This window comes from Nymphaea colorata, chromosome 5 (genome assembly GCF_008831285.2).
Source record: "Nymphaea colorata isolate Beijing-Zhang1983 chromosome 5, ASM883128v2, whole genome shotgun sequence".
Lineage (NCBI taxonomy): Eukaryota > Viridiplantae > Streptophyta > Magnoliopsida > Nymphaeales > Nymphaeaceae > Nymphaea > Nymphaea colorata.
In genome coordinates, this window is record NC_045142.1 from 14866058 (window position 1) to 14892864 (window position 26807).

Here is a 26807-nt window from a genome sequence, read left to right on the forward strand (position 1 = left end):
TGCCCACAACTTATAACATTTTTACACATTTTACCTGCTTTTTAACTAGCTTGTGTCGTATGGTCCCGTATCTGCCACATGGGTAAGACATCAACAATTTACTTGAACCAAAATGCCCAACAAATGTCTGGCTTTCCTGCAAGTAAAATTTTTTTGAAGCTAAAAGAAATCATTTTTGGATCAAATAAGCAGTAGCCATAGCCAATTCCTCGAAACTCTTTATGTTTATGAACTAGAGAAAGACATGTTAGAAAACAAAAAAAATACAAGATCTAGATCAAGCGAAGAACGGATAAATAGCATATCCAAAAACTCCATATGGAAACCAATATTTACAATCCAACAAGAAGGCAACTCCAAATCACAACGTCCAAGAAGATGACCTATAATCTTTGCGGCTTTCGTCTTCTTGTTAGCATGTTACCTGAACAGTTGGACAAGAAGGAACATATCATTACCCCAAAACAGTAAAACCAAAAATGTGAACAAGTCATTAGTCCAAAACAATAACAGTGAAAAAAAGTTAAGGTAGCATTTGGATGATACCCTTAAAAAACCATGTTTTTTTAAGTATTGTCTGGAACCTGGTTTCTATGTTTGGGTGACAAGACAGAAACCAGGTTTTCACTTTTTGAAACCTTGTCTTTGTTTGGATGACAAAAGTGAAGTTCTGAAGGCACATGTAAAAACTACCGTCAACTGAACACCAGATGATGGCTATGTCACAAATTTTCTTGATTGCCCTGTTGATTTTTATCCTTTATTAGTGTTCCTAATCATTTTCACTGCAAATTATAGCTAAACTAATATTCAAGCTTTAAGCATTACATAGTCACTACCTTGCGGTCATCCATGTTCTATAAACTCTAAATAAGATACCAAATAGAAAATCAGAATTACATTTCTATTTTCAACTTGGATTTAATTCCACACAAGTATTTAAAAGTTAAAACAGATATAATCTAAGATAATGTAATCAGATCCAAAAGCATAATTCAATTTGTTTTCTACACCAAGGATTGATCCCCCCCATTGTATCTCTCTATTTCTTCATTGCATCACATGGTATTCAATCCTATCCTCATTTCCCCTAACCTAATAAATGTGCACCATTGACAAAGAGGGAATTTGAAAAAGAGAAAGGAAAGACCATAACATGTGAATCACTATACCTGTAGGCTACAGTTAATTACTTGAAAGAGATGAAATGAAAGAACTAAATTAATACCCAGCCACTATATAAAACTGAGCCCCAATAGTAACGGGCACCAAAAAACAACCAAACAGCGACATGAATGATGTGCAAGGAGTACCTTTTCCCTTCATATATGCATATAAATAATAAATGCACACATTTTTGAAGATCGATCGATGATGAAAAAAATTGACATTCAAGAGTTTGTCCTCTGCCTGGCTCTTCTTTCTTCCTCCCCCATTTCTATTGCTTTCTTTTGCAATGCAGTAAGCAGAGCCTTTAATACAACAAGCTTGGAGAGCCCCCCAAAAAAGAAACGAGAACAGATTTCCACTTAGCTTTTTTTTATCACCATTAGTGCCAGGCCAACAAGCAGTTAGTACCCACAGCCAATCACTTCGATATTGCTTCCTCCTTGGACATGGCAGCACTTGACCATCTCCAATTTTCGATGAACTCCCAGGAAGGACACGGAAACAGTTGCCAAAACGACATTTTTCTGGAAACTGGGTTTCACAAAACCCCTTTTCAGTGGCATCCAAACATGCCTCAAACAGTGTTTCAGAGGCAAAATGTCGTTTTGCCTCCAAAACAATGTTTGGACTTTGGAGGTGTCATCCAAACAGGGCTTTAGTCTTAAAGTGCTTCCAGTGCATAGGTACTATCTGTTTGCTTGACTTTCAAAATGGATACAACAATTATCATTCGTAAGGATCCAAGTGAATTGTCTTTATATTGCTGCATGTTTGTAAAGAATATTTACCGTTGATAGTGTGTACACAGGTACTCCTATGCACTTCAACTAAAGTTTCATTTATAGCAAATGTATTCAGGAAGACCAGACTATGACAAAATAAAGCCATAAGCCAGGCTTCGCCAACCAAGAAAAGGACAAAATAGGATATCAAGACAAGTCCCTAAACATGTCATAAGCTGTGCCACATGAACATTGTAACTGGGCTGCTGCATTGGCATGTAAATCAAAGAAGTTCAAGAACAAGTTCGTAAAGATGTGAGAAGCTATATCACATAAATGTGGCCATTGACCTGCTACACCCCGAATGGTGCATCTGAAAATCGATTTCAACAGCAGCATAAACAGCCATGTAACATCACAGAATGCATAAAAAATCTCAACAGGACAGAACTGAATAAACTTTCGAGTCAAGTAACTAAACACATACTAAACATCTGTTCTCATGTTCCAAAGTCAATTCTAACACAACAGGATAACTCTATTTTCACGACCAACTCTTGTAAATCTGTGTACCTGGACGCTTTACTACTTGTGAGCCATCAAAAACGCAAGCGATTTTCCCTTCCTGCAATATGCAAAGCATCAGATAGTTGGTGCATGGACATGTTTATTGGAATGCATATATAAGAACAAAAATTTCAAAAGAAAAGCAAATCTGGGGTACCAAATAAGTCATTTTAACAAACATATATTTAGGATTCTACAGAAATGTATAGCGATCAATCTTCAAATCCACATTCATGCACAAAATCAGTGACCAAAAAATAAAAGATTTCCAAAAAACAAGACAAAGGTGTCACTCCAACAGATCAAGACATGAATCCTGCAGTATAAACATTATTAATTTAATCTTTCTTGTGAAAGGCATGCCTAGACCCCAGCAACCTGCACATGAAGATGCTCAGGCTATTGCCTAGCTGCTCAATAGACTTTTAAGAACCTATTATTTGGTCTTCTCATTCTGAGTATATGTATGTGTCTGTTTAGGTTTATGGCTACATTTATAGTCCATATACTATTATACTTTGAATATCTATATGCTGTTTTAGGTTTCATTCTGTTTTGTTATGTGTGTGTGTGTGTATCTTTCTAATACTTTTCTTCATTTATTAGAATTCTAACGGAAGATAGTTTTACAGCAAGCAGAATCAACATGGAAACGAGGGGTACGTTGAAAAATTATGTTTCCTTGTTTCTGTGACTTAGTTCAGGCCTTTAGGTTTAGAAATTAAAATTAGAGACTTCGCAAATCAGTTGGCACTTGGGAAATTAGAACTTGCATTCTCTATAGCATTGAAAGGCAATGATGTTAGTCTTTTTAACCTTGTGCTTTTATGCCATATGACCTTTAAACTTTAACCATTCAACTTCATCTGCTTTCATCCTTCAAACTTTTAATTTCCTATTATCATGTTAGGAAATGTTTAACATGAATTATTTTAGTTGCATCGTGGTCATAGTTGACAGTCACCAGGTTTTCTTATTGAGAAGTTTCAATTTTGTTAATTTTATAATAAACATTGCACTTTATTGGCTTCTCTCTCTCTTTCTATGTTTTCAAGGCGACCAGGCACTGCCTAGGCGCCAGGCAGTGCCTAGTGCCTAGGCGGGCCTAGGCGCCAGGCAGTGCCTAGTGCCTAGGCGGGCCTAGGCAAAAAAGGCGACCATGTTTTTTTAGTGATGTTAATCTGTCAAGTTATTTTAATTAACTATTACTCATATTTGAAATATGGAGAGTAGTAATATAACAAGCATAATCAACTTAAACAATCAAAATTTAATTGTTTACTTCATTGAATTGCAAAATCAGTACAAGAAGCTTAACACTACTCATTAAATGTAATCTAATACAAGAGACAAGAAAAAAAACTAGATCTAATCTCCGGAAGAAGGAATGCAAATCCGCAAGAAGGCCTTAATTCAATTGTACTTAAGGAAAGACATAACCATACTAATGTATGCATATAACATGTATGAGGTATCCCAATACTATATAACAGACTAAGTGACTAGCAGTATATACATGTATAAGTATAACAACATAATCAATATAAAAATACATAAAAATATGTAATCAATACGACATAAAGTACATAACAATATATACTCAATTAAGAAACTTTAATTAAAAGGGAATGTGACTTTTCACTTTCACATGAACTAGGCATGTTGGAGGCTAGGCCAGCCTAGGCGAGCTTAGGCACCACCCTAGGTGCCAACACATATCCCGTTGCTTAAGTGGTGGACTTAGGCGATGGGCGTGGACTCGTGCTTAGTCCACGCCTAGGCGAGGCCTTAACAACATAGCCCACTTTTCCTTTTTTTCTTTTCTCTCTTACTTTTGAAAAGAGAGGAGGGCGAAGGTTGATGCACAAAACCCTTTTGGTTCCTGCCTCCGCTCTAAACACAACACTGCCTAAGCTGCATTAATGGTTACGGGCCACGGCAACATAGGTCCTAATCTTATTGGCAGTAAGGGAGTGCATCAGGTTATGTGAAGAATGCAAAATCAATATAGAGAAAAAATGACAAACCATAGAAACCACTGGAGCATATTCAAGGGTAAAAAAAGAGCCTTTTGAAAGTGTACATAGAATGACAGACTACATTTCTAACCAAGAAACTACCGAGATAATATTTATGTCTTCTAAGGTCTATAAAGGGAAGAGAACCCTAGGTCTGTAAATTGCAATGATCCAAAACATAATTTAAAAAGAAAAAAAAAAGCTTATGGGAGCTTTACCGTGTCATATACAATTTGTTCATTGCGCCAATGAGCCAAAGGAGGAACAATTAGCCGCCCTAGCATTGTTGAAATACAATCTTTAGCACTTGGGAATGTAAAATAGAAAGATTGATGAAGTAAACCAGATGGAAAGGCAGAGACCTCAATTTTAGACTGCAATTCAAGTATTTACTTAAATAACTATGAACTTTGCACGACAAAAAAATAAAAATTACCTGAACTAGACATCTTTAAATTGAGTGCTCTTCCAGGTGCAGAAGATGATTTTTCTGCGCTACCAGAAGGAACAAAGAGTCGACATGCCTGGAAAAAGAAATGAAGACAGAAAAGAATAAATAAGATATATACTTATAACTGCAAAAGGAGCATCAAAAGCCAAGAACAAAACATGCATGAAAGAAAATGCTGAAGCACATATTTAAAGACCATAACATAATGAAGTAAATTGGGCATATTTCCAAGGAACAGTTTGATGCCAAGGACTCACGTAGCATGAGTAAGCACTGAAGTATAATCAATTAACAATTAGATTAGACAGGTTTAATCCCAGGTAAAGTTCCAAAAGCAGCATCGACATGCATGACCAGGTCCTTGCCCATTGAATTTTTCACTGGTTGACTGGGCAAGTTCCTTCCACTCTTCTACTCATGCAGCTGCAGCCTATTCTGGGAAGACAAGGCCATTGTTCCTGCCTGCATCAGATAAAGTTCTGTGGCTTGTACCTGATGGTTACAAAGAAACATCAATTTGATAGGTTAAACATTCTGGATGTCAGCAACACTACAGTTTCTGTTCAGTACCTTGCTTTAGAGTTTCCCCTATGGTCATGGACTGCCATTATCACAAGCAAAAGCCGACCTTTCGTACAGTAGTGAACTTTTTCATATGTTTCAATGTAATGTTGTTACTTTGCATTTTGCCAAAAAAGAAACTAATAAAATATAATTGTTATTTCTAACTAAATTCTAGATTGAAACACATTTTAGAACTTTTTGATGGGTAAAAAATTGTAATATCTGATGATGTAAAGAATTGTGAGAGTTATAGGCTAGCACCATTTTGTCGAAGAGAAATCGAGTCAGAAAAACTATTGATTTAATTCATTCAGACGTCTGGGGTCCATCTCCCATTTTGTCAAAGGGGGGAGGGGGGGTGGGGGGGAGTGTCAACATATTTTGTAACTTTCATAGATGGTTGTACCAGGTTTACTTGGATCTTGTTAAATACTTCTAGGAGTCGGGTAGAGGCTTTCTGAAATATTAGCAAGTTGAAATGGGTCTACTTAATTGTTACCTTATGTTTAGTGGACTAAATTTGTAAATTTGGTAACACACCCTAATCTCTTTCCATATGAGATTAGGGTTACGTGAAAGCAATCAGAAAGTTTCCTCTGTCTCTCTCTCTCACCCCTTCCTCTAATATTCAACATGGTAACAGAGCCACAGACTTGGGGTTGTGCGATCTAGGGTTTCACGCCTAGGGTTCCCTCCTTCTCTCATTTCTTTTCTCTTTCTCCAAACTAGGGTTTCATGCCTAGGGTTCTTGTTGTTTACAAAACAAGCAAGTAGATTGGTTGGTGAAAAGGAGCTAATCATGTTTAACATGTAGAAACGTAATTAGCACCCTTGTGTTGTTGTTGCTGTCGTTAAGTTGCTGAAAGATGTTGTTGTCGTTAAGTTGCTGAAAGTTGTTCCAGTTGTTAAGCTGCTGCCATTGAAGCAGTTTGAGCCAGATCACATCACTGAAATGGTGGATCGGATCTGACTTAGGTGCTGCCGTGGAAGATGGTCAGGCTAGAGAACGCCTGATCTGCTAGGGCAGTCTGATTTGTTTAGTCATGTGGTGCCTGGTGGATTCCCACAGGCAAAAGTATGTCATGTTGGCAGGTTTCAGTTTTTCCCTGCATCGTTGAAGTGAGACAGGTTTGAAATCGTATGGAGTAGGCAGGTTTCTGTTTTTTCTCTGCATTGTTGAAGTGACACAGTTTTTTCTCTGTTGTCAAACATGTGCTTGTTTGCTGCCTATTATCTACATCTTAAAGTGCTCTCTGCTATCCATGTCAGAAAACAGTTTGCTTTTTGTGTTTGTCTGACGTTTGCTATTTTTGTGTTTGTGTTCAACCTGCTGCACATCATTTGGCTGTGGTCTTCGTGTTCTATTACAATTTTTTTCCTATGGCTGATGGTAGTAGGTCAGGAGGGTCTAATGAATACGAGATGGCCGGTAACTCCTTCTCCTATGGAACCACAACCAAACTTGATTGTTCAAATTATGAAATCTAGTTTAGGGTTTTTATGATGTCTGTGGCTGGTCATCGGAAAAAATATATTCTTGAAGAAGATGAACCTCTGGAGAAAAAGGGGAAATATGCTAAGTGGAACTAAGAGAATAACATTGTTATGTCATGGATCATGAACAGTGTAGAATCCCGTATGTTAAAATATAAAGCCTTCACCAGCACGTTGAAGAGGAGTCTCTTAGGATTCCACCTCCTTGTAGAATGTGTTAAAATATTTAATGTCCTTGTAACATGTGAAGAGTCTCCTAGGATTCTATGTTGTAGTTAATATCCTTGTAATATGTGAAGTCTCTTAGGTTTCTATGATGTAATTAATGTCCTTGGAGCTTGTGAAATCTCTTAGGATTCTACGATTGGAGACTCTTAGAATTCTGAAAATGAGATTATAAATAGAGGCCGTGCAAACCATTTTGGCTACGGCTTCTTCTCCTCAGTTTCTTCTTGTTTTCATTCTCTCTCTCTCTCTCTCTCTCTCTCTCTCTCTCTCTCTCTCTCTATCTATCTTCCTGCGTGAGTGCTGTTTTCGGGTTACAGATATTGGTGCTACATTTCTATCACCGTATAGCTCCAACAATTGCATACTACACCAAAGCTAGAGATATATGGTCTTTATTGAAAAAAACATATTCACATGTCATTAATGTCATTAAGATTTTACAACTGGAAGAAGAGCTTTGTAACATATGGCAAGGAGATCAAGATCTGTCACAATATTTTGCTATATTGACGGCTGCATATGAACGGTTAAAAGCTTTTCCGCCCACCTTGCAAGCACTGTTATGCATCACATTTCAACATCATGATAATAAAAGAGTGGAAACTCCTATGGAAGCAAATGTCAAGCTAAGATATTTTGAAGGAAAGAAATAGAATATCCTACAATTTTCAGACAACTTGTTGGAAGCTTGATTTATCTAACCATTTCTAGACCTGATATAACATATGTAGTCCATGTAGTAAGTCAATTCACAAGTGTTCCTACATCAATCCATCTTGCTGTTGTACTAAGAATTATATGCTATGTGAGAGGTACAATGGAATATGGAATGTTTTTTTCTACTTCAAATTCTGAACAACTTGTAGCCTTTTTGTGATGCTGATTTTGGTGGATCAATGAGTGATCGGTTATCTACAACAGAATTTTGCATCTTCTTTGGCATGTCTATAATCTCTTGGAAGAGCAAGAAACAACAAAGAGTAGTTTTATCTACCACTGAGGCTGAATATAGGTCTATGGCCCAAACTACAGCTGAAATAATATGGATAAGATAGTTGTTAAATGAGATTGAAATTCTTATGATCGATAAGACTAAACTGATTTGTGACAAGATGAATGCAATTCATATTGCCAAAAATCCATAATATCATGAAAGAACTAAGCACATTGAGATTGATTTCCACTTTACAAGAAGAGCATATGAAGAAGGATTGATTTCTCTTGAGCACACAAGAACTGAAGACCAGGTTGCTGACATGTTTACAAAGAGTTTGCCACCATTGAAGTTTAGAAAATTTGTTAGCAAACTTGGCATTATGTCACTCAATCAGGCCAAGTTTGAGGGGAGTGTTAAACTTCTAAAGTCAAACTATTTCTTCATACTCAAGGTCTATTCTTGTCTATTTTCTTATAATGTGTTTTAACCAGTTCTACTATGTTACCCTTGTAAGTGAGGGCAATTAGGTTATTTTTCTGTATCTTAAGTTAGGCTTTCAGCCCTTAGGAACTGTACGGTTCTTTTTTTTACTGTGTTATGTTGGTTGCTGCTGTTCCCATGGAGCAGCTTGAAGACTAATGGAGATCTCATCTTAAGAGTTGCATTTTCTGTTCAATCTTGATTTGGGTTTGACATTCTAATAATTAACAAAGCCACCTACAAGCTAGTTCCCTACATTTCAAGAACATTCTGCATTCTAAGTCACATGGCTGCCAGTACAAGTGCAGGTGCACAATAAATTTTTAAAATGTGGGTAGGTGGCACCAAGTAGATTTTATATGATAAAAAATATGAATGCCATGAAAAATATTTATGTTTAATAACAAGGAAGAGAAACAACTACTACATCATTTTTTAATGTGTCAGCTTACGATTACTAACACCTCAGACTCACCATTTTGCATTGACAAAGGTGTGCAAAAAGGCTCTCTTTGACATAGTTGTTGAAGTATGTTAGATGGGTCTCGGGACCGGGACCGGATCCATACCCGATCCATCTTGTAGCCCTTGTTGGGCATTACTTAAGTCGTGTAACCCTAATCCTTATGGTTAATGAAATCTTAAGAGAGAGAGAGTATGGCGGCTAGTGGGCAACCAGCTCCTCCTCATCCGTGGTTTTTTTCCTCTTGTTGAGGGTTTTTCCACGTTACATCGTGTTCCTCGTATTCTCTTTCTCTGTGCTCGTGTTTCTACATGGTATCAGAGCCCACGAGATTGGGACTTTTTTGGTGATCGTGGAGTTTTCTTCACCCACCGCCGTTGTTGTCACCGTCGTCGTTTCCGCCGCCGTGTCTGATGCCGTTACCTTTCTGCTGCGTCGTCCGACGACGCTGTTGACATCGCCGCCGGCTCCGCCACTAACGTCGCGCCCTGCTCCCTGCCGTCGTCCTTTGCGCGGTCGATATCGGCGCCCGACCTGCTCCCTGCTCCGGCTGACCAGCAACGTCTTCCGCCGCCCGACCTGCTTCCTGGTGTTGCCTTTCTGTCTAGCGCTGCCTCTACTCCCTGCATCATTGTTTTCCTACGGGATCTATTGCAGAGTTCCAACACCTCTGCTCACGCCAGTTGCTACGTGCTCCCCATTGCCGTGGCTGCCCTTTGTCAGTGCAGGAGAAATTTGGGTGTTCGATCGACATAATGGAAGATTCCCCTATGGGAGAGTGGATCATCGACAGTGGCGCTACTCACCACATGACCGACGATCCTAAAGTCTTTCATGGGTATAAGCTTTCGTCAGGAAAGGAACGTGTTTCTCTTGCTGATGGTTCCTCTGTCTCTGTGGCTGGGAAAGGGAGTCTCCCACTTTTGAACAAGTTCTTTGTCCACAATGCTCTACATGTTCCCCATCTTCCCTTGAACCTCTTGTCGGTTAGCAAGATTACGAAAGAGTTGAATTGCGAACTCATTTTTTCTGCTGATTACTGTGTTATGCAGGACTTGGTGACAGGGAAGAGGATTGGGATTGGTCTAAATTCTGACGGGCTATATCGCTTACCTATGCGTACTGCTCAGGCTCTCATGACGGCAGTCAGTCAAGCAACGAAGAACAGAGATGAGTCCCTTCAATTGCTTCTACGGTGGCATAAGAGCCTTGGACACCTGCCTTTTGGAATTTTTAGACAGTTGTTTCCTGATTTATGTTCCAAGTTAGATATGACTATGGTGTCCTGTGATCTCTGTCACCTGGCCAAACATGTTAGGGCTTCATATCCTTTGTCTAGCCATCGGTCTAATGAGGTATTTGTCATGATTCATTCTCATGTGTGAGGGCCTTCAGGGATTCCTTCTTATCATGGTTTTCAGTATTTTATCACCTTTATAGACGATTGTTCTCGTAACACTATTGTCTACTTGTTGAAAGACCGTAGTGAAGTTCCTACTGTCATAGAGACTTTCATTGCTTATGTGGAAACACAATATGGAGCATCTGTTAAGACCTTTCGATCTGACAATGCTCGTGAGTATATGTGTCAGTCTGTTGATAGCTTCTTTCGAAAAAAGGGAATTCTTCATGAGACTTCTTGTAGTTATACTCCTCCTCAAAATGGAGTTGTTGAACGAAAGAATCGTCAGTTATTGAATATGACTCGAGCTCTTCTTTTTTAACGTCATGTTCCAAAAAGGTATTGGGGGGATGCTGTGTTGACCAGTGCGTATCTTATAAACCGTTTGCCTAGTCGTGTGTTGAATGGGCAGAGTCCAGACGCCTCACTCTATGTTATCGGGGAGTCGTGAACCTTTCTCTCTTCCACCAAGAGTCTTTGGTTGTGTTTGCTTTATTCACAATCATAGTCCTCACATTAAAAAACTTGATCCAAGGTCTATTAAGGGCGTATTTCTAGGTTATTCTCCCACTCAAAAAGGGTATAAGTGTCGGGACCCTTCCACTGGTCGTGCCTATGTTACCAAAGATGTCACTTTCCTTGAACATGCTTCCTATTTTGGTGAGAATCCTCTTCAGGGGAAGAATTCTATGTCAAAGGAAGAGTATTCTTCGAGTCAGGAAATTTTGTTTACAGATTTTTTAGACTACAGGCGTGAATCCATTGGTCCTTCTATTGAGGTGCTTGAACAAGAGAAAAATGGAGAGTGTTCTACTGGGGCAGGAGAGGAATGCAATCGTCTGTTTGGGCAAGTTTACTCTAGGCGAAGAGTCTGTACTGAGGAGATGACAGGTGGTGAGAATTCTGCTCCCAATCCACTTAGTCCTTCCCTGGATGACCCAAGTCGTGCTCAGAAGCAACCTGTTGAAGAAGAGATTCAGATTGTTATTGCAAGTGAAGAGCTTCCCATTGCCCTGCGAAAGGGTGTCAGGTCATGTACTCAACATCCTATTGGTAATTTATGGAGTTTATTTTTATTTTTATTTTTATTTTTAACAAAATTCGATGAGGGGCACGACATCGTGTCCTTCGCCTCTTCCCGCTGCTCTCTCTTTCCGTCCTCCGCTGCGATCGTCTCTTCCACCAGCGGCATCCTCTCCGGCCAGCGACCGGCCTCTGCTGTTCTCTCCGACTTCTACCTCCACCAGCGGCATCATCTTCATCCAACATCTCTGTTGTCTGTTCAATTTATTTGTCCGCTGCTCCCATCGACAGTCGATCATGTCCTCCACCGACGGCATCCTCTCCTCCACCAGTGGCATCCTTTCCGTCCGGCAGCATTCTCTCACATCTTTCCACTTCTTCTGTTCTTCACTCACGATTCACGAATGAAGCTGTTTTTGGGTATGATTTTTGTGTTTTCCTCTCACATCCCTGTTAAGATGTGTTTATATTCAGTTTTAGGTTTAAGAGGGTACTCTTGTAATAACTTTTCCTTTAGATGGTTCTCTTGTAACTTCTCTCTCTCCTCTAGTCTATATAAAGAGGAGTTAGGGCAGATTTCGAGGTTAATCAAATATTATTCTTTCTAATCTTATCATGGTATCAGAGCTGCAGCCGTCTCCTCCTCCTCGGCGCGCCGATTGAGCGGCGCAACCCGCCGCCTGACCGCGCCCATCGCTGCGCTTCCTCCGCCAGTCGTTGTCCTGACCTCTCCGCCCGACGCCTCCGCCTGCCATTGCTGTCATCCTCGCCGCTGCCCGCCGTGGCTGTCATTTCTGCCCGTCGCCGCCGTCCGTCACGCTGCATCGCCTCTGCTGTCTCCACTCCGCCCGTCGCCGCCGCTTGCATCGCTGCCCTCTCCGTCCGTCGCCGCCTGACCACGACCGTCATCGCCCTAGCGTCATCGCCCGCCGCCGCCTGCTCGCGTCTCGCAGCATCTCTGCCCGTCGCTGCCATCTTCGCCCGTCGTTTCTGCCTGCTCTCGCAGCATCTCTGCACCGCCTGCTTCGCTGCCCTGCACCGTCGCTGCTCTCCACCGCTGCTCCGCCGCTGCCTGCCACCGTTGCTTCGCTGTCGTCTCTGGTATCTCTCTTCATTCTTCTTCGTCGGCTTGTGTCTGATCAGCGTTGTCAGCTTCGTTCCAGCCGATCAGACTTATGGCTTCCTTCGTGCGTTTGACTGCTATTGCTCGATGATCAGCATGTTGTTTTTACATATGTGATTATATTCCTTGTTGCCTGCACTTCTTATTCCGTGGCTCGGTGTCCTCCTTTGTGTTGAAAGATGTCTGAAATTAGCAGTGGAGCTAATACCTCTTCTTTTGCATCGTCGGGAGAGATGAAGAGTTCCCCATTTTCTAGCATTATCACCAAAATGGATGGGGGAAATTACGAGATGTGGGCCATGCAAGTAAAAAGAACCTTGATCGCTCATGAGAAGGAACATCTCATATTGGAGCCCGAGCCCGTACAGAAGGTAGGAAAATATACTACTTGGTTTAAAGATAATTCGTTGGTTATGGTATGGATTGTTGGTACTCTTTCTCAAGACATTGCAAATGAAGTCTTACATAAGGAAAGTGCAAAGGATATGTGGGATTCCCTTGCAGCCACCTATTCACAAGCAAGGAATGAAACAAGAATTATGCAGCTTCATCATGATATTCATCAGATGCGCCAAGATGGTCGACCTCTTCATACTTATTATTCTAGTCTCAAGTCCATGTTTGAGAGACTAAATAGCTACTTTCCTGCATGTAAGTGTGAACAACAAAAGGCATATAGGGATATGCTTATGGTAGGGGTATTTCTCTCTGGATTAGACTCTGTTTATGAATCAGCAAAGAATCAGATGCTCACTAGTCCCTCGATTCCTCCTATTGATGAGGCTTATAGTAGGCTAAGCAGAATTCCAATCCCTGCGTCGACTGTTCTTGATACCACTTCTGCTATGCTTGCTACTCGTGGCAGAGGTGGGTCCCTCTTTGCTAGAGGACGAGGATACCGTGGTCGTGGCAATACCACTTCGCGCCCAGTATGTCAGTTTTGTCATCGCATTGGTCACACTGTGGATAAGTGTTGGCAGAAACATGGTCGTCCAGCTGTTGCAAATCAGACTGTATTTACTGATTCTCCAGAGCAGCCTAAGCCTCAGCATACTGTTTCCACCAGTGAGTTACGTGCAGATGATATTATCTCTCAGTTGAGAAACTTGATTGGTGATAGAACTCAACAAGCTCCTCATCCGTCCACCTCTACTATCACTACTGCTGCCAGTGCGTCTTCATCTGGTATGTATTCTGACTATACTCCTGCTACTGACACTACAGATTGGCTCATTGATTCGGGTGCATCGACCCATCTCTGTGGAGACAAGGCCCAGTTTACTTCTTATGTCCCTACTCCACCTGGTCGCTCGGTTATTCTAGCAGATGGCAAATATTCTCCAGTTGTTGGACATGGAGAGGTCCAACTTACTTCATCATTGCCGTTGCAACATGTTCTTCATGCACCAGAATTCCCACATAGCCTCTTGTCTATCAGTCAGATTACCAGAGATTTAAACTGTCGTGCGATATTTGACTCATCTTCTCTTGTGTTTCAGGATATACTGACGGGCAGGGTGATTGGCAGTGGCCGTGAACAGGGAGGTCTTTACAGGCTAGTGCATCCCTTTCCCTTTGCTGGGTCTACCTCTGCAGGGTCGTCCTCATCCTCGGCTTATACTTGGCATTTACGTTTTGGACATCTACCGTTTCAGAAACTGCTGCATGTTCTTCCTCAGCTGTCTCCTAAGTCCTCCTTTCAATGCGAGTCTTGTCAGTTGGGCAAACACCATCGGTCATCCTTTCCTCCGCGGCCCAGTAGAAGTAGCCATTCTGTGTTTGAGTTACTTCATTTTGATGTTTGGGGTCCGAGTCGTACACCTGACCTTCAAGGTCATCGATATTATCTTGTTGCTGTCGATGACCATAGTCGTGTTAGTTGGGTTTTTCTTATGAAGCATAAATCTGAAGTGGGTCATGTAATCAAAAATTTTATCAATGAAATTCTGACTCAGTTTGATACTTGTGTCAAAATTGTGCGCTCTGACAATGCTCTTGAGTTCTGTGCTTCCTCTTTAGAACAATTTTTCAAGGATAAGGGTATCATCCACCAAACCTCTTGTGCCTATACCTCCCAACAAAATGGGGTTGCTGAACGGAAACACCGTCATATTCTTGATGTTGCCAGAACCATTATCATACATAGCCATGTTCCCCATTCTTACTGGGGAGATGCTGTTCTCACAGCATGCTATCTTATTAATCGTATGCCGTCATCTGTGTTGGGAGACCTTATTCCTATCTCTGTCCTCTTTCCTGACAGAGACTTGTTTTCTGTTCCACCTCGTGTTTTTGGATGTGTTGCCTTTGTTCAGTTGCTTGGTCCTGGGCGAGATAAGTTGTCTCCTCGGGCCATCAAAACGATCTTTGTTGGTTATTCCCGCACTCAAAAGGGATATCGATGTTATGATCCTTCTACTCGTCGGTATTACGTGAGTGCTGATGTTACATTTTTTGAATCAACCTCTTTCTTCTCCCCCAATGGAACTCAATTAAGGGCGCCTGAATTGAATGATGAAGTCCATTTTCCTCTACCTCTCATGAGTTGTCCAAAACCAGTAGATCCACGTTTTGGGGCTGTCTACCAACGTCGTACTACACCTGTTGCGCCTGTTCAATGTGCACCTGTGCCTTCACCCAGCACGCCCAAGGTAATTCCTGACACAAACTCAACTGACCATTTTTTATGTAATGATGACATAGGAGAATGTCACGAGCATGTTCATGCTCCTAATGAACTTGATCTGCCCATTGCTCAAAGGAAAGGCAAACGCAGTTGCACTTTGCATCCTATCTCTGGTCATTTATCCATGGATAGACTCACCCCTATGTACCGACAGTTTGTACAGGGGCTGTCGGCTATTGCTCTTCCACAGAATCCCATGGATGCTCTCTCTGATCCCAAATGGGCCGCAGCTATGCAAGAAGAGATGGATGCTCTTTAGTCTAGAGGCACCTGGACACTTGTTACTCCTTCAGCTGATGCAGCCATTGTTGGTTGCAGATGGGTCTTTACTATCAAATACAGAGCGGATGGCAGCATTGACAGATATAAGGCTCGTCTGGTTGCAAAAGGCTATACCCAAACTTATGGGGTTGATTATTATGATACCTTCTCTCCTGTCGCACGACATGCTTCTTTACGGATTCTCCTTGCTGTGGCTGTCAGCAAGAATTGGTCCCTATCACAGCTTGATGTCAAAAATGCCTTTCTCTATGGTGACTTACATGAAGAAGTGTATATGCAGCAACCACCAAGGTTTGTTGCTGAGGGGGAGTGTCAGAAAGTGTGCAGATTGCGAAAGGCGATTTATGGTCTGAAACAGAGTCCTCGAGCTTGGTTTCAGAAATTGTCAGAGAATATTGAGAATGAGGGCTTCAGACGCTCTTCGGCCGACCATTCCCTCTTTGTCAAGAAGACTTCTACAGGTACGGTGATAGTTCTTGTCTATGTTGATGATATTATTGTTACAGGGGATGATGATCAGGGGATTTCCAACATCAAGGATGTCCTTGGACAACACTTTGTCACCAAGGACCTTGGTGAACTACGTTATTTCCTCGGTATTGAGTTTGCCAGAAATCAAAAGGGCCTTATCATGTGCCAGAGGAAATACGTTACTGATGTTTTGCAAGAGACAGGGATGCTGGGGTGTCGACCTGCATCCACGCCTATGGATATCAATACCCGCTTGTATGATGATGATACTGAAGATGTTGATGCGAGACAGTATAGAGGGATTGTTGGGAAGCTCCTATACATCACTGTTACTCGACCTGACATTGCCTATGCTGTTAGCAGAGTGAGTCAATTTATGGATAAGCTCAAGAAAGTTCATTGGGATGCTGCTATGATGATTCTTAGGTATCTAAAGAATTCACCAGGAACGGGACTCTTCTTTCAGAATGGTACCTCACTCACTATATCTGTGTATGTTGATGCCGACTATGCAGGATGCCCCTCGGACAGGAAATCCACTACTGGATTTTGTGTGTTTATTGGATCCAACTTGGTTACATGGAAGAGTAAGAAGCAAACTGTGGTTGCCAGATCAAGTGCAGAATCTGAGTATAGAGCTATGGCTCAGGGTACTGCTGAAGTTATGTGGGTTAGATCCCTGATGTTGGATCTTACTGTCGAAGTGCCTCTTCCTATGCAACTGTTATGTGATAACAAAGCTGCACTGTTTATTGCTAATAATCCGGCTTTTCATGAAAGAACCAAGCATGTTGAAGTAGATTGTCACTATACCAGAGACATGATTCAAAAGGGGTTTGTAAGTACCTCACACATTTCAACTACAGGGCAAACGGCTGATATCTTTACTAAGGCTCTTGCAAGGGGACCATTCCAAAGCTGCTGTTCCAAGTTGAGCCTATTTGACATATACGCTCCAACTTGAGGGGGAGTGTTAAGATGTGTTTATATTCAGTTTTAGGTTTAAGAGGGTACTCTTGTAATAACTTTTCCTTTAGATGGTTCTCTTGTAACTTCTCTCTCTCCTCTAGTCTATATAAAGAGGAGTTAGGGCAGATTTCGAGGTTAATCAAATATTATTCTTTCTAATCTTATCAATCCCCAATATGATTTTCGTGTTTCCTCTATTTCACAATTCAGTGTATGTGATGCGATTTCTTGTGGCAGCTAAGCGTTTCTTAGTTTCTATTGCAGATCTCGACTTATAGTGTAGGTCTGCCTCGTCTGTGTTTTTTTTTTTAAAACACAAAAAATAGACTCGTAGACGTAAACACTCTCTCTCACTCTGCCGCAGGCAGCATAGCCTCGTCAAGTGTTCATGATGTTTCTTATTTCTTTTGTTTTATATTGATGAAGTGAATACTTATTCCCTTATTGACTGACATTGGGTCAATCAGCTCGATGAGGCGAATCCGCCAGACCCCCTAACCATGTAAATGTTTTAAACTTAAAACTTATTTTATTTAAATCTAAAATTTTAGGAATGGGCTAAAGTAACTTTCAAATAAAATGTTATTTACAACCAAAAAGTTATAAAACATATAAAACTATTATACACACACACACACACACACACACACATATATAATTATATATATATGCTGCACCTAAGGTCTTTCTTAAAATGCTAGTGACATAATTGCATTTCATTATAATGGGTTTTACAAAGGATGATTATATCCCTAATAAGCAATAATAAAAACAAAAATACATCACAGGTAGTAGATGATTTTTGGACCTAGAATCCAAATCAGATATAAATCCAGACCCAATTGAATGTCTGCCATCCTATTATCCTAATGATCTCTCCCTCAACTTGTATGGTTTTTAGAGACAGCGGAGAACTTGCCTTTAAAAACCAAGGCCTATGCTTCGTTAGACCTTTAGTAAACAAAAGTTACAAAACAGTAATGTGGTTCTCTCTATGCATATACTATGACAATTTCTTTGTCTAACTTTTTGTCTGATAAAAAGTGACCGATCTCAATTTCTTTGGTTCAGCTGGGATGTATTAGGATAATTTTTGAACTTTGATGCAAGTCCCTTTAATAGTTGCAGCTGCCAATGGAGCTGTATTCTCCAAATTATCCCTCTCTTAACTTGTACAGTTTTTAAAAACACGGTGAACTTGCCTTTAAAAACCAAGGGAGAATTCCTCATTAGACCTTTAGTAAACAAAACAGCAATGTGGTTCTCTCTATGCATATAAATTTATAATGAGACAATTTCTTTGTCTTCAACTTTTTGTCTGATAATGACCAATCTCAATATCTTTGGTTTGGCTGGGATGGATTAGGATAATTTTTTTAACTTTGATCCAAGTCACTTCAATAGTTGCAGCTGCCAATGGAGCTGTATTCTGCATCAAGTCTTTGCCACTACTTTTTGTATTCTATTGACTCCAATAAAAGCAGAGCAGAACCCAAACTAACCTTTGGTTAAGATCTTCTGCATACTGTGCATCTGTGTCAGCAAAAATGCCATGTTTGTCATTTTCAGATCGGTTCAGGTATACAAGAGTCAGTCCTAACAATAGCCAAGAATTCTTTTAACTGCATCATTGTGTCTGGTCTGTAGCTCATGCATAAACTAGCCACTTGATTAACAACTTAAACAATACCTGGTCTGTTAAGTAAAGAAAACTTACCAAGATCCAATACCTAGCGGTGTCATGATATAAATCTCCATCTTGAAGGTGAGCTTGTGATGTATGTCCAATGACTTGCAGTCAGCCATCTACACTTTAGTTAACAAGTCCAAGGTGTAGTTGTGTTGAGTTAGAGTTGACTCTTTTCCTTTATCTACCTCCACCCCAAGAAAATACAGTAAACTGTAAAGTGTCAAGATCCTTCATTTTGAACATTTGACTCATAAGTTCATAACTTCTTAAAGATAGTTTGATTTGTTCCCCATGATAATAATGTCATCTACATATAACAACAACAACAAATAACTGTATAACTCAAAAAGTAAATAGAGAATGATCCAATTGAGAGCGATGAAACCAATGCTCTGAATTTCCAATAAGAAGCCATTTAAACCACACCCAAAAGCCTGATTCAATCTGTAAATAGCTCTCTTTAGTTTTCACATGTATATTTAGGGACTCCTTTTGAGTATCCTGGTCATTGCCCCATGCATACTTCCTCTTTCGATTCCTCATGAAGGTAGGAAACTTTTACATCCAATTGACTAAAGCTTCACCCATGATCAACAGCACAGGAAGAACATATAAACCATAAAATTTGCTATACTCATAACTGCATCAAGTATGTAGACCAAAAAAAGCACCAGACACTAATATGTGGCCTGTTGCATATAAACTGCTAACAATCATTCCCAGACTGGGCATAACTCTTGCTCATTCATAACATAAAGATATTTTCACTTCTCTGTTTCACTGAAAAATTATTTAGAAATCCATACAAGAAACTGTTTTCTTTCTTTGTAATCTAATAAATGTGTAGGAAGCATAATCTTAGCCTAGGAGGCTAGGATAAATGCTACATAGCAATTTTATAGTTCGTGCCTGATGCCAAAGGTAATGGGAAAGGAACTATGTCACATAGGTACGGGTACGGGTGCGGGTATGGGTGCCGGTGCTGGTACGGGTACGGACCATTTTTAAAAAACTTGGGTACGGGGGTTACTGCCGGACACACACATGCACATATACATATATATGTCAAAAAATTTCAAACAAAATAACATATTCACACATATATATATATATATATATCAAAAATTACAAACAAAATATATTCATAAATCATAATCCAAAATTTATCAGCCTATAAGTAAAGGACACCCAACAAACCAAGAACACCACAAAGGAAGACTGTCCGAGTCCATCCAAAGAGACGTACGCCCCCTCCTCCCTCCATCCTTGTCTCTGTCTCCCACTCCCTATCTGCGCATCCATGGCTGCCGAGGCCACGGCCGCCACCAGTACTATTCTGCCTCTCGTGGGGAAGAAACGTTATAGTGAAGACGATGCGGGGTCTTACGACGACGATGGAGGGTTTTCAATGAAGAAGGGTGGGAGGAAATGGACGGGCTTGTCGGACCCCGTGCAGGCACTGGCGAGCGTTCGGCACGAGTTCGAAGAGCATGGAGGCGTCAACATGTCCATCGAGGCGTCCGCTGTATGTTCACGGTCATGAAGCCGAAGACGATGCGGAGGATGTTCGCCGGCGAGCTCGGTCCTAACCGAGATTTCTTCATATACAGCCGGCACTTCAACCCCACGGTGCTGAACCTCGGCCTGCAGATGGCCACGCTGGAGGGCACCGAGGCGGCCTACTGCGCCGCCAGCGGCATGTCCGCCATCTCCTCCGTGCTGCTGCATCTCTGCGCTAGCGGAGACCATGTCGCCGCCCCGACGTGCCTCTACGGCAGCACCCACGCTCTGCTCACCCATTTCCTCCCCCGGGCAGCCAACATCACCGCCACGTTCGTCGACCCTGCCTTCACTGCCGCTGCCTTCGTCTGAACGTCGCTCAGCGAGAGGTGAGAAGAAACCCTTAAAACCTAAAAAGAAAACATGTTTTAAGTTTTAAGGGTTTTGCACTTTCGTTTTTTTTAACGTTAAAATAGTTTTAAAAGACAAAATCAAATAATCGTTAAAATTTAAAAACGGACATATTTGTACTCTGTCAAATTTGACTGTGTCCAAAAAAGGACAGATACGACCTCCAGTGCGCGGTAAACGCCGCACCAATGGCGTACCGAAGCCCGTACCCGTACCGGTACCGTTGTTACAGAGGAAAGGAACCATTTCCACCAAGATAACTTCCAAACAGAGCCAATGAAACTTAGCGATCCTTAATTAGCACCCTATCAAAGGCTAGAGCCTAGAGGTGCACATTAGTCTCCACATTGCATCTTCTCTATCTTCCTCCTTAAAAAGGCCAGTTGAGCTTTGTGATATCTGCAGAAGTGACTAATCTCAACTCAATAATATAAAGGAGCACAATCTCCTGCTATGTCATTAGCAAGAATCACCTAGCCAGGTGTTGACTTAACTGAGACAGGTAATAGCAAAGAAGAACAAAGACATAACAACAGGGATGGGAACTATAAAGCACGAAAATGAAAGTACAAAATAATAGAAAAGAAGCAGGAATAAGAATAAATATATATTCAAAATTAGGCATATCACCCAAACTTTATCTTTTCTCCTATTGGAGGATATTTAAGAAGAGCTCACTACAGTAAGAGAACCTATCTTCCATTAAATTGCCCAAGGCTGAGGTCAAACATTATAAGAAACTTTGCAAATTAGCAATAAAGAAACTATGGCAATTTAAGATATAAAATTCACAGTGTAATGAAAGATATCTGCAGTTAAGTAAAGAAAATGATGAAATGAACACTGTATGTGCATGTTCAGAGGAGGAGAGAGACTGAAGATTGATGCAAATAAATGGTCTATATATTTTAGTCTGGACAGTTTAGACTGAAGGAAGAAAAAAGAGTAAACATAAATGATACAAGAGAAATGCCTGAAGACAACTTACAGATAAAAGACACTAGACATGGAGATAATAAATCACACTAAAGGAATACCACGGTTATTTTCAAATAGGATCAAACAACAGAGATGAAAGTCAATGCAATCAAGTGGAGGAAGTGGCAGACTACATTACAACAGAAGCATCAAAAATATCTTATCTGCATTAATTTTGATCATGGACAATACTGCTACCAGAGAATTAACCCCAAGCAAGACAAATTGTGCTTATGTAGAATATTACTAGTACTTATGTAGAATATTACTACCAAAAAATTAAACTAAACAAGCCAAACTAGGCTCACATGTTGGACATTCCTTTTCCTCTTCTTTTTCTTTCCTGTGGCAACTGTTTTACTGCAACTATGCTTCGATTCCTGTAAATCATCAGAAGCCTCTGACCTCTGTCTTACCAGGCCTTCAACTTGATCACATCCAACAGCTGACAACAAATGCTTGCCAGCATGTTGAGTGTGGAGATCAGTAGAAGGGCCATACTGCAGCTTGCACTTTTCAGTACCATGGCCAATTTTGTTAGTCAAATTCAGCAGCTCATCACTATCAAGGATTTTAGCATCTAAAATTTCTTTATTTTTAATTTCTCCAACTCCAATCTCAGTTTCCCCATGCCTGTTGTCACATACACCTCCCTTAGAACAGCTTTCTGAAACAGTGACATTCATGTTGCTACTATTCTTCTGAGTATGACAGTCTCCCTCTCTCTCTTTCCTAGGGCTCCTCAAGCTGCTTGACATAGCTCTTGATCTAGTAGTTCTGTGTCCACTATCAAAGCTTTTAGCATCTAACCCCAGTTTATACTTGTTCTTTCCAGTTTCAGTCCCAATGAAGTGTGATCTTCTACTATACATGTTAAGTACAGTATCCTTAAAGCAGTTTGTTGAAACAGTGACATCCTCTCCATTAGAAACCTTCTGAGTAGAACAGCCTTGTTTTCCTTCCTTCTGTGACCTCCTCAATCTACTTGACATAGCTTTCAATCTAGTAATTCCGTGACCACTATCCTTAGTTTCAGCATCTAACCTCATTTTATCTTTATTTTCCTCAATTCCAAACTCAAATGCACCCGAAGTGCTGTCATCCATGCCAACCAAGTCATCCTTGGGACAGTCCATTGGGATAACGGTATCCTTGTTGAAATCATCCTTCAGACCATAACTGTCATTGTATTCCCTTTTCTCAAGGACTTCAAAAGAACTTGACCTAGCCCTAGATCTTGTCACTCTGTGTGTGAAAGGAGCTACAGATGATGCATCTTTCCCTGTGACCTTGATGGCCTCTGACTTCATGTGTGCACCTCTTTGTGACAGCTCCTTAGACAAACCAAGTTGACATGTCTTAGTTCTCTTTACAGGGCTCCGTAGTAAGCTGTCATTTTCAGATTCAACATGCTCATGTTTGACACTTTTAGAATTTGAACTCGTTGTGCATCCTCCAATAACTAATTTTGCCGTATCCCTAATCCTTTCACCAACAGAATTTTCCATAAAGGCTCCACTTTCTGCATCTACTGGAGTATTTTTACCTGGCTGACGTGGAACCCTTTTATGTATTAAAACAACAGGACTAGAAACTGATGTTGCAAGAGTGCATTTAAAGGGAGTAGCCAATGGCATTACTATTTGTGATTCTGATAGGTACATGATTTCTGAGCATGAAACATTTTGTATCTCAGGATCCTTGACAACATTACCATCCCCACCATCTAACTTCTCTACAGGAATATTCGCACTTAACATGTCATTGCTGCATTCAGGGGATTTAAGCAAGTTGTTACAATCTTTATCAAAACCAGTATTAGCTGCATATCCAACCTCATGAGTATTTGGTGTCATTTCCACAGACTGACCCACCGAAACAGAAGCCACAGAATAGAAATTCCCTGTGCCCTTCATTGGAGAAGGTTTATCTGCTGCACTTTGTTCCATATCGCTGTTTACATGTTCAAACACATGGTGTGGTTGTATGCCTTTATCTTTATATGAGATAATCTTCACTGTGTCCAACAATGTTTGTTTCATGATGGCTTCATCCACACAATTTTTTACACATCTGTCACCATGATCAGGGTGCATTTTTCCATCAGCATCATCAAACTCCTGAATATTTCCTAAAGAAATCACAGATGAAAAAATATTATAACTGTGCATAATTCCCTTGTCTTTGTTTTTGCATGCAGCAGATGAACTGAAACGCTTTGCAATTGAGCCATGTCTAATGCAGGAGATTTCAGGAAAGAAGCAGACTTACCTTCAATTTTCCTAGCAAAAGAGCTCTTCATTGATCTGTGACACTCTGGCCCACCAGCAGAATCATTTTTGCTCCATTTGTCATCATCTGAGAATATTCTAACACGTCTTGCTCTACCAGTCGAATGCATCAGTTCATCAGCATTGTTATCATGTCCTAAAGAACAGCAAGAAGTATCATTGCTGCTGATGTATGTGTCGGTAAGGATTTCCCATGTAAATGGAAAGCCTGTCTGGAACAGACTTAGCACCTGCTTAATACCAAACTGATCACTTTCACAAAAATAAACAGCGGTGCAACAAGTGTGGAAGGAATCTACCATGTTCATAACAACATGAATTGATGTGTTACACATGCATACCTCACTTGGAAAACCATTTTCAGAGGTCCTTTGTCGATCAATAAGCCCAAAGAGAATAATAATAACTCCATCTGCTGTCCTAAGCCTAAAGGCATTAAGTCTTTCAACGATAGGTGCTGATTGAAAAATTCCTACATCCTGATCCCTGTGCAAAAAAAACACAAAAAAGGAAATGCAAAAGAAACTAACAAGGAGAAATTTTGGCACACTAAAGAAAAGGGTTCCGAATCAAGCAGTGGTGGAGTCAAATATAAGCCGAAAGGGGCATGTCCTCCCCCTATATTTTCAAAAGAATATTGTCATGAACATGCACTTTTCATGTCATTGCCCCTCTTCAACTATAATTTTTTAAATATTTGTCCCCCCTTGTCCTCACTAAAATTTCTGTGTCTGTCACTGAAATGAAGCCTCAAATGAGTCATAAAACATGTATCCATTACTATGTATAGACCCTAAACCCCATGCATGCTCAGTACGTAAGAACCAAACGTCATTCAAATAATGGTTCCACAACAGCAGGACACTCAAGTTCCACATATGAGTATCTATGCCAGTATAAGCAACTATCATGACAAAAGAATTTGATTGTTACTCTCTTAAAATCATTCCTAAACCTCTTGGCAGGTTATTATGCATAAAAGGCAACTTCAGTGTAAAGCACGACAATGGTCTATATTTGAAGCACAGACTACTAGGATAAAGATTGGAGTGCGAAATAATGAGGCAGATACAATGAGTTGCGCATCAAAAAGTAGGATATACCCTTTTGATAAGATGCCTCCAATGGCTAATCTTTTCCCCATGTGTGCTGTTGGTGATTTTATCAAGTACCAATCGCGTAAATGAATCTGCGAAGCATATTAAAGGAATTAACGAGTGAAGAGTTTTACATCCACGGGAAAATAAGAACATAGTATATACAGTCAAGAGGAGAACTATGTGATAATACCATGTTTTCCATAATGTAGCTCTTGCGATCATCGACTAATCCCATTCTCATTGTTCCACTTGAGGATCTGCTATGCACCGGCAATTGCCTGAGTTTCTCCAAGAACGCAAGGGCTCTCCTGACACTCACTGAACATCTGGATAAGGCCTGAGATGCAAAAGGTTATCAGCACGGTAACCAAAGAACCATATCAATCTAAGAAGTACAAATGTATTCCTATCTTACGGCTTGCCTGCCTCAAAACCCTACAGAAATCAAGGCGCACATGGAGCCCTTAGATACACAAGGGATCCATGTCCCTTATTACAGGGGCAACTTATAAGTGTCATCATGAAGGCAGACACATACTCAGAACTGCATAATAATTCCGCACATAGCATTCATTTTCTGAAACTTGTTTTCCGCTTCCCACTTATATGACTATGCTAATGATAAAAATATTTGCTTCTTTGTCCAGTTGATGTACACATTCTCATGCAGACACGCACAATAAGTACGTTCGTAGTTACCCTCCCTTTTCTCTCACTTGCTTTCCGCTTCTCTGGGTTCCATCTCCTATGTTAACAATTAAAACATTCACATCCCACTTAATCTTCCGCTTCACATATTGCTTCATACATTTTTTTTTTTTTCCTTTTGTTGGCATATATGCTATTCATCCACCGAAATGGGCAACTTGTCAATGTTATGAAGTTGACAGGACGTTACAAGGTATTCCTTGCCCAGAGCATCGCTCCCTGATGGGTAAGGGAAGACTCTCAATGGTCTTCAAAAAATACGCATGTACCTAGAGTAGGAATTTTAGGTTACAGGATAACCATTAAAGTCACCACGGATTTTGGGTAGCTCCGTTTCGGTAACTCGTTTAAGAGCTCACGCTAGGAGGTCTTTGAGAAATTATGCGCCTCCAGTTCGCAGATTTAAGCAATCCACTTACCAGCTACGGAGCCACTCGACTCCATCAAAACTCTAGACCCTTCGGCAAGAAATTGCAGACCCCATCTTCTGGCAATTCGTCATGGAAATCACAGCTGACAGATGAAAGTGCACAGGAACCCACCGCCCTGAATCCCCTTCCCCTAATCCTCTAAAAATCGAGAACAATTGCTAAAATAAAAAACACACACACAACTCAAACCCTAGCTCAAGAAGCAGTAGGATAAATTAAACCAGAGATTTTCATAACTCCTGGTGGAGCGAACCTCAAGGCGGACGATAGAGAGCGAACGAGCGAGCGAGCGAGGGAGAGCAAGAGACGGATGGAGATCATGAGGATGTGCCTCCCGGCTGGACTCTCCCGCCAAAATGTGGTGCAGGCGACCTGGATACGGATCGGTTTATCTACAATCCGTATCCAAATACGAGATTTGGGTCCCCGACCCGAAGCGGGGCTTACGACTGGGCTAGACTAAATAAGGTTTGTTAACTTAAAATGAGGCACCCAATATCTTGTTCCTGACTTTATTTCTAGCTTCGTCAACCTAGTTTTTCTTTATTGATTTCAAATACTATTGGTCATGTATTCCACAGCTCCAATTTGATTGACTTGAGACTCAAAACTTTTTCCCGTCAACGTCAATGTCTTCCTAGTGTCCAT

General features: G+C 40.8%; 1 protein-coding gene across 1 annotated transcript; it reads right to left on the reverse strand.

The window, feature by feature from the left end:
- Positions 1 to 277: 277 nt before the first annotated feature.
- LOC116255209 (uncharacterized) lies at positions 278 to 26807 on the reverse strand. The gene is made up of 11 exons (XM_031630991.2): positions 26720 to 26807; positions 26413 to 26531; positions 25211 to 25357; positions 25024 to 25109; positions 24262 to 24406; positions 23901 to 24150; positions 21938 to 23760; positions 4914 to 5001; positions 4696 to 4754; positions 2466 to 2517; positions 278 to 424 (listed from the first exon to the last, which is right to left on the reverse strand). Exons 1-11 carry the CDS (start codon positions 26805 to 26807, stop codon positions 384 to 386), a joined length of 2898 nt encoding a protein of 965 aa, XP_031486851.1. The 3' UTR covers positions 278 to 383.

Excerpts from the sequence above, each read along its gene's own strand:
- LOC116255209 (XM_031630991.2), bottom strand. The coding sequence starts at position 26,807 with ATGGACACTAGGAAGACATTGACGTTGACGGGAAAAAGTTTTGAGTCT. Across the intron at positions 26,532-26,719 it reads TGTGGAATACATGACCAATA|GTCGCCTGCACCACATTTTG; the intron begins GTATTTGAAATC and ends ATCCGTATCCAG. Across the intron at positions 25,110-25,210 it reads GCTACATTATGGAAAACATG|ATTCATTTACGCGATTGGTA; the intron begins GTATTATCACAT and ends TATGCTTCGCAG.